At 39.0% G+C, this 8874-nt stretch overlaps 1 protein-coding gene across 1 annotated transcript; it reads left to right on the plus strand.

The window, feature by feature from the left end:
- The first annotated feature begins 974 nt into the window (after positions 1 to 974).
- mettl14 (methyltransferase 14, N6-adenosine-methyltransferase non-catalytic subunit) lies at positions 975 to 8624 on the plus strand. Its single transcript, XM_070924600.1, has 11 exons — positions 975 to 1040; positions 1566 to 1654; positions 2054 to 2141; positions 3695 to 3772; positions 5243 to 5330; positions 5431 to 5521; positions 5694 to 5835; positions 6062 to 6154; positions 7520 to 7636; positions 7812 to 8022; positions 8153 to 8624. The coding sequence occupies exons 1-11, from the start codon at positions 975 to 977 to the stop codon at positions 8458 to 8460; spliced, it is 1371 nt and encodes a 456-aa protein (XP_070780701.1). The 3' UTR covers positions 8461 to 8624.
- The last annotated feature ends 250 nt before the right edge of the window (positions 8625 to 8874 follow it).

The following is an 8874-nucleotide window of genomic DNA, read 5'->3' on the forward strand; positions in this document are numbered from 1 at the left end:
TTAATCCATTTAGGGCTCCCAAAACTTTGAGAAATGGGGTATTGTTGAAACAACATAACCATAACCAAGGCTTTCACAAAAGTTAGTTTTGTTTAGGCCTGTATGCTTTATGACTTCTGATGCTCCTTGTCATCACTAACGTACACTAACGTACACTAACTTCAATCTTTCTATTCTTATCATACTACATCATCTACTCACATGGCTCCATAATAAGGAATAGGGAATTCAAGTAAAAATCGTTTACTATTAGGCTACTCTTATTAACCGGGAAACAGGATAATCCTTTTGGAGCCACACAAGTGAAGCATGAGAACTGAGACGCTGCAGTTTGACGTTGAACAGTAGTGAATGACGGATAATTAAACATGAACACACTCGCTCTCTCCATGTCTCTCTCCCTATAGTATGTGTGTGTGGTGGCAGACAGGCTGAAATGCGCTACATAGCGCCTCTAGTGCCTACAGTATGGTATTCTCTTATTGGAGGAGGGATTTGGAAACGTTAAACACACGCGTCCTATCTGGTGACATCATCACGCCGCGTCTATTCAATCACAGAAGTGGCCACTCTTAATTCAAACCGGCGTACGCCGAAACTCGCCCAGGTTGGCGGAGTCAGCACTCGACAAACCGGTCCGTTAGCCGGTTGACCCGCTCCAATCGGGCTGCCAAGACCGTTGGGGAGGTAAAAAAAAAACTGTCGCAGTAAACACAAACCATTGGATAGCCGCAGTCGAGTTTCTTTCACACTTTATTTTAGCAAGTAACCCCATCTACGTCAAGCCCCTGAATCGAAGCCGAGCGCGCCGGTGTTTATAACGAATACATCCATTGTGATTTTAGCGGCTATTACACATTAGCCGATTGTTGGCTATCGTTATAGCTAGCTAATCATTATTTGTATGAAAAGCTTTGATGTAACAACGACCACGGGTATTAAAAAGTTAATTAGAAAACATTACACCGGAAGAAATGAACAGTCGACTGCAAGAGATCCGCGAGCGACAAAAACTTAGGAGGCAGCTTTTAGCTCAACAGGCAAGTGGACAGTGAGCCGCCTGTTGTTGTTAGCAAGTAGCTATAGCTAATCAAACAACTTAACCAGTCAGCTAACGTTAACTATGTCTATAACAAAATGTTAATGTTATATGGAAAACGCATTTTCGGCGGTGTGGTGAACAAGGACGGAGTTCTGTCGTACAAATACATCAATGAGTGTATATCTCCGCCAAACATTTACATTAGTCGCCCTCGAGTGGACTCGAGGCGCAAATAACTTCACTGTAACGTTAACGTTAAATGTAAATTGAATGAATGACATCAACATGTTGAAGCTATTTGAGTCAATATAGCAAACACAAATGACATCGCATACATATAAATGGAAAATATACGAAGATTAACTTACAGCATATGTAACAGCAATATATAACACTGAGGCAGACAATGCATATACAGTAGTAAATGCATACGCAGGATATGCAATATATAATAAAGGAGACGATACCAGAATTTGAAAATATGTGACTGTACACTTACTTTCTCATTCTTGTCTAATCACAGTTGGGAGCTGAAAGCGCAGACAGTATTGGAGCTGTCCTAAACAGTAAAGATGAACTAAAAGAGATAGAGGAGACAAGAGAGACGTGCAGGTGAGATATAATTTAATCCTCAAAAAAAGAAAAATGCAGCAGAATGCAGAAAGTAGAAAGCAGAAAAAAAGAGAGGATTAATGATGCCCAATGTGTGCACAAATACTAAATGCCATGAAGAACACAACAAGACTTGGATTGCCAAGCTTGCAATCTAGAGGAGCTGCAAGCCTTTTTGAGTTATTTGTCATTTAGTCCCTGTGTTTGTGAACACATTGAGCATGTCAAGTTATCTCACTTTTCTACATTCAAAAGCTACCCTCATTAAGCATAGTTTTGTTAACATTTGTCCATCGTGCTTACTAGTTTTGTGTCGTCATTGTCAGTGTCAAATGTTGATTTTGTGCTTTAGTGAGACAAGAAATCTGGGAATGTATTTCGAATGGTTGTGTTTTGCAGGGCTTCATTTGATAGTTCAGCTGCACCTTCCAAAAGGAAGGCACAGACGGAGGGAGAGGACACAGAGGAAGATGTGGAAGAACAAAAGGTGGGTGTAATCACATGTTGGTGAGCATTATGTATGTACATAGGTGAAAGAAATCTCCTACTGTATGTAATGATACTAATGATTATAAACCAGATTTATGTAACACTGTAACAATATAACAAATTTACAGCATAAAAACAAAATTTAAATTATGATAAAATTAAATTACAGAAGAATACAGGTGACAACAAAAGCAGATAAAGACAAACAGCATATAAAATGGATAGAATGAGAGAGCAGGCAAGTAAAATCAAGACAAGCCACTGAGTAAGTATGTATGGGGGAGCATTTAAAAGATGACGCAGACTGAACAAGGCAGGTATTTCCTCGGGGCAGAGGAAACAAAGATGTGGTCCCTCCTGGGGTGTATTCCAGAAAGCAGGTTTAGTGGAAACTCAGAGTTTGTCAACCTTGAGATGAGGGAAACCCTGGGTTTTTCAGTTACTGTGGTAACATACGCTGTGAACCTAAGCTGCTCACTGGCAGGTTTTCTTCAACAAACTCTGACTTTCTCTCTGTCCCTCCCCACCCCCTTAGCCTAAACCTGTCTGACACGCTGTTAAGTTTCCGCATTTATACAGTCGTTATCAAAGTGAATATTGGAGCACATTCATTCGTTTATGTCTTTAGAAACAGTCAATCAGTTACTCATTACTGTAGTAATCACTCTTTAAGTAAAACAAATCTGTATGAAGTTTTAGACACATAAGATACTGATCAATGAATAATAATTTTTAAAGTTGTGATTGGCTGCACTGATGGAACATTCCTGTCATAGTTAGCATATCATGTTGGAGATTATGTGAATATTTCTGAGTGAGGATGATTGTGGTGCAGCTGAAAAGACTTTTAAGGTTTTAAAACTAGACTAAATGTAAGTGAGTTTTTCTGATATAGGCTCCATAAAGTCTGAATGTGTTTTAACCATTTCCACTATGACTAGACTAGACGTGTAAAAACTGTACACTCAGTTTAAACCTAGAACTAACTCTGATCAGCTTTTCTGGAACCGAAAACGTCCCATCTCAGGGTTCATCAACTCAGAGTTCAGAGTGGTTCAACCTGATTTCATGTGTGTGGACTGTGGGACAGGCCCTTACCTGAGGATCTTAGAGCTATGTATTATTTTCAATTATTAGTTCCAAAGATCAAGTCAGTGTCTGTGGCTTTGCTTCGTTTGGCATGTTGTATTGTCAGGTTGTAGCTGCAGGCTGTGAACATAAAATTTGGTAAGTTCCTATTTTCTCAGCCGTAAGAGGCTGTTAACAAGTTTCAGTTGACTCTGTGGATTTTAGCGTGTATGGATGGGTTTATCAAGTATTTGAGCATAGTGTGAAATTTGAGGTCCATTTATGGATGACTTATGGGCGGAATAAGGGGGTTGACAATGTCCCCTCATGATTGTGAAGTCATGTTTTATAAATTGCTTTTTGACCAAATTCTTTTCAGTTGTATTCATCTACCAAACACACGATCCTCGCAGGTTCTGTTATGCATAAACAAAAATATGAACCTCATTGTGTTTTATGTGTGTGTGGGCGTATGTGTGCTAGGATGAGGTGGAGGTGCAGCCGCCAGATGAAAGCAACCCATATGAGGAGGTGTACAAGGACTCAAGTACTTTCCTTAAGGTTGTAAAAGCTGCTCTCTCTTTCTTTTACACTCAGAATGTCTCTTTTATATCTTGTCTCACTAATTATGTTTTTGTAGACTGTCAAGCAATGTTTCATTTTGTTGCACCACTTAGAAAGCAAATTAGGTGTGTTTCCATTGGTTCATTGAGGTAAGTAAACTGGTTTCCTGAATGTAAAAAGGAGCTTCATTAGAAAATATCAACAAAAACGGACAGAAATCTTGAAGTGGTTCATATTGGGCAGATTGGTATTGTTTTTGTGTTACCAGTTGTTAGCCATGACCTTATAAGCAACCTACAAAATAATACTAGCATCGTTTGAGTAATCAGGCAGCATAACCTAATCTGAACACCTTATCAGGCTCCTCCTCTTGCTACTCTTTTTGGAATGGGAACTGACTGGAATGAGCTGCTGTTACATATTCACCACCTGATAATGCTTTTAGCCCGTAAATAATGTTCTGAGAATTTGTGTGTGCTGACGTGCCTTTGTGATTTAATGGAAGACGGACTGTATTTTAACATTTGTATATTTGAATATGGTTTAATTAATTAATTTATAGTTCTAGTACTGTGCAGTTTTAAAAGTTAAGGTAGTTATTTGTTCTTTTATCATGTTCAGGAACAATTACACTGTTTTGTGTCCAAATCTTTCAAATGTGTTTGTGTAAGTCTCACTTTCAACATTATAATAATGATAATAAACAAGAAAATGAGACATACCCACATCAAAGGGAAGTTAGGTTCGAAACACATTCTACATGTCAGCAATTCTTGAAGAAACAATTCTTGTGCTAAATTCCAACTCACTGAATTTCAGATGGCTTGGTTATGCAAATTAGTCTGTCAAAAGTCTAGATTTACCCACACTGAACCCAAATGAAAAAAAGCCTATATTAAAAGACCAAGCAGACCAAGTTTTGCTTTGTCATTATCAGGTGTGCATCAGGTGATCATCAGCCATTTATATCTCAAACTATGGAGCAGTGAGATAAACAAGTCTTCTTATAAACTGGTGATCCAAAGCTAAAGGACAAGTTTTATTTGGCAGCTCGAATCAATGCCTTCGATCTAGTGGAACATTAGCTGCAACTATTCATGCATAACCAGTTGCAATGGGTGACTAAAAACCTCTGTCACAAAGCACACACAAACATAACATGTAATTACAATACACATGATCTTCTTTTGTTGAAGAGTGTGCAGTGTAGTAATGATTCCCGTTGTTAATGTGACATGTATTTGGAAGTTTCTCCCTCATATGAGTCTACAAAGGATTTTTATACATTACAGAAATTGTATTCAACCCTGCAGTTTCTATTAAGATTTTCCAATTTGTATACATCAAATGCTTGAATAGACATCCAGCTATTCAGATGCACTGTATGTTGTCTCTGTGTATGCAGATATATTATTCTAATTGCTCTTTCTCCTGCTCATCTTGTTTGTCATATTTCACCATTTTCAGGGTACCCAGAGTTTGAACCCTCACAATGACTACTGTCAGCACTTTGTCGACACAGGGCACAGGCCACAAAACTTCATTAGAGATGTTGGTGAGTGTGTGTGTGTGTGTGTGTGTGTGTGTGTGTTTGTGTTTTATGTACATGTGGATGCTTGTGTGTGGTTCTGACCTTGTTGTCTTCTGTGGTTCAGGGTTGGCTGACCGATTTGAAGAATACCCTAAACTTCGAGAGCTGATCAGACTGAAGGACGAACACATCTCCACCACCAACACCCCTCCCATGTGTGTTAAATGATACGTGATGAGTTTGAGGAGTAAATCTGTACCTGATTATGATGTGATTACACCCAGAGGGAGTAACTTGAATTAAGAAGACACCGGTCATTTCAAGTTGGCTTCACCTGTTTTTAAAAGAGATGGCTCGATTTAAGATGTATGATGTTTGTGTGTTTAGGTACCTCCAGGCTGACCCAGAGCACTTTGACCTGCAGGATTTAAAGTGCAAGTTTGATGTAATTCTGCTTGAGCCTCCCTTAGAGGAATACTACAGAGAATCAGGCATCAGCCACACTGAACGTTTCTGGACCTGGGATGATGTATGTATGCATGTTTGTCTGGTTTGTGCTAGTATGTGAAATAATACAGAATATTGTTATGACCGCCTTGTGGGCCACGCCAAACTTAACAATTAGAAACTGAAATTTATTGTACTAATTAATGATAATTAATGCAATGTGGTGTCGAAGTCTGTATCAATGACATATGAAAGTGTAAGCAGTAGTCGTGTTCACTCGTTCCTCTTTCCCCTCTCTGCTATTGTAGATCATGAAACTGGAAATTGAGGAGATATCAGCTTTACGTTCCTTTGTCTTTCTCTGGTGTGGCTCTGGTGAAGGCTTGGACTTGGGCAGAATGGTAACATGATTCCTCATTCAGTCGAAAGCACATAACAGGCAAACTCTAATTCTGTGAGCGAAATGTATCTCATATTCTTTACTGGTTTCACAAGATTTTGCAACAGAAGGAATGTGTCCTATTTTTACTACTCGTTAGACAACACCGCATTCTTTGAGTCATTCAGGCACTTGCTGGTTCAGTGTGCATCTGACAACTGAGTTAGGCAACTATGTATAATCTTATGATGATAGCTTTGAATACCTTTTTAAGTATGTTTGTTCATACCAGACTATTCAAAGCTTAAGCCCCTCTGTAGAGACCATGTCTAGCAAGCTGTCATTATTTTCTGTGATACAAAAGAATCACCGGCATTATTGCTTTTAGAACCACAGAGTAGGTTGTGCACTTTTTGGATTCCCTACTGTGCATGAGCTGTGTTAATGTCTTATATTAAGGCATTAATCCTCTCAGATCAATAAAAATGTTACTACTTGTTAGACAACACTGCATTCTTTGACTCATTCAGGAATTCGTTGGTTCAGTGCAACGGAGTTGTTTGTGTAATGTTAGAATGTTATGACAATATCTTTGAATACCTTTGAAGTATGCCTTTTATTTTATACTGGACTATTCAAGACTTCAGAACCTCCGAGTCCAGAAAGCTGTCAGATAAAAAGTACTATTTTCTTTGTTATATGGTTGTCTGCCGTTGGTGTGACATTTGTCCTCTTTGAGCTTGTCAATAACGCTGAGTCATATTCTGGCTCTCTCTGTTAGAAAATAGATTCAATTGTACCGTTTACCAGAGTAGGTATGTTTATACTGCATGTTTTTTATGGTTCACATTAAGAATGTAGAAAAGGTTTTCACCATTGTCTGTCTGTTCTTTGGAGGTCACAAGGGCTAATGTCATTAAACCAAATATTCAAATTTGTAGAGGTAAACTGATGAAGTAGAGAAAAGTAACGAAGATGTGTGACTGCAGGCTACTAGAGGAATAAGTCTTTCAAATAGTTTTGAACGTTTTGCTAGTGCCATTATGATTATGATGACTGATGTTGTTTATTGTAAGATTGTAAGTGGAACACTATTTTTCTACAATGGCTTCACAACTATTCTTATTTCAAATAGCATTCAACTACAACACACAAAGAAGTAACCAACCAAACTGGAATGAAAGCCAAAACTTGATGTTTATGTGCTGATTACTAGGTCATGCACTTTTCAGCGGTTCAGAAATTTGGTTTCTCTGAAACACTGGATTTTGTAATTGAGTTTATAAAACATTAACCTGTTAATATTAACAGCCCTAAATTGAGTACTTGTTTAGACCATGCAGTACAAAGTCCATCATAACACCTAGCCTTATTACACCCATTTCAGTGTTTGAGGAAATGGGGCTTTAGGCGGTGTGAGGATATCTGTTGGATCAAGACCAACAAGAATAACCCAGGCAAGACCAAGGCACTGGACCCAAAAGCAGTATTCCAGAGGACCAAGGTACAGTATACTCATACACAGGCACAGCAGAAATGTGAAATATATGTTTATGATAATGTAAATATTACATAATCTAAAGACTTTGAGATTTATTTTCCTTGAAAATCTGTAGATGTAAAGTTTATAAAACTCATACACAGTGTATATTGTGATGTAAACAACATATTCCTTGCAGGAACACTGCCTAATGGGAATCAAAGGAACAGTGCGTAGGAGTACTGATGGTGACTTCATCCATGCTAATGTGGACATAGACTTGATCATCACTGAGGAGCCTGAGATGGGAAATGTAGAGAAGCCTGTGGAGATCTTCCACATCATTGAACATTTCTGTTTGGGTCGCAGGAGGTTGCACCTGTTTGGACGAGACTCAACCATCAGACCAGGTGATCACTCTTTCCTTGGTAAATTTAGGTGATAACTGCATGTTGTATTTTAGTGTCCTGTCTTCCTCTGTGCCTGTGCTTGTTTCTCAACACCCATGTTGTTGCTTTTTTTGATTTCTTCTCTTTCTAGGCTGGCTGACAGTGGGTCCCACTTTGACCAACAGTAATTTTAACCCAGAGACCTACGCCTCACATTTTTCCTTGCCTAACTCCCACCTATCTGGCTGCACCGAGGAAATAGAGAGGCTACGGCCCAAATCTCCCCTTGCTAAGCTGAAGTCCGACCATGGTGGTGGAGCTCCCAGAGGGGGACGTGGTGGGCCAAATGCAGGAAGAGGCGGAGACAGGGGCCGTGAAAGAAACCGACCAAATTTCCGTGGGGACAGGGGAGGGTTCCGGGGCAGGGGAGGGCTACATAGGGGCTTTCCACCTCGCTAGAGCAAAGAGCTCATGCCAACCACACTGATGCTAGGAATTACCATCTCCATTATCTGCAAACACAAGCTTATTTTTAATGCAGTATTGGGTTGTGGTGTGGTTTGGTTATTATGTGACAGCTGAGAGGTTAGCGAGTGTGATCTATCTTTTTGAATTGTTTTGGTTTGTTTATATTTTTTCACGGATATACTTATACGTATTGTCTGAATAAACATTTTTTCACTTTTTGTGGTTGTGTATTGTTTTGTGTATTTGGTCTTGTCCATGAATATATATGAAGTTATGGAGATACTGTCAATATTACAGTGCTTTAATATTTTGAAAGCAGGTGTGGTTGAAAGTTTGAAAGTCATGAGCAAATAGAAAGTAAAACAAACACTTGTAGAAATACAAATACAAAAGCAGCAAGTTATT

The sequence above is a fragment of the Enoplosus armatus genome, chromosome 2 (assembly GCF_043641665.1).
Source record: "Enoplosus armatus isolate fEnoArm2 chromosome 2, fEnoArm2.hap1, whole genome shotgun sequence".
Classification (NCBI taxonomy): Eukaryota; Metazoa; Chordata; class Actinopteri; order Centrarchiformes; family Enoplosidae; genus Enoplosus; species Enoplosus armatus.

Excerpts from the sequence above, each read along its gene's own strand:
- mettl14 (XM_070924600.1), top strand. The coding sequence starts at position 975 with ATGAACAGTCGACTGCAAGAGATCCGCGAGCGACAAAAACTTAGGAGG. Across the intron at positions 5,331-5,430 it reads AAACTTCATTAGAGATGTTG|GGTTGGCTGACCGATTTGAA; the intron begins GTGAGTGTGTGT and ends TCTGTGGTTCAG. Across the intron at positions 6,155-7,519 it reads GCTTGGACTTGGGCAGAATG|TGTTTGAGGAAATGGGGCTT; the intron begins GTAACATGATTC and ends CACCCATTTCAG.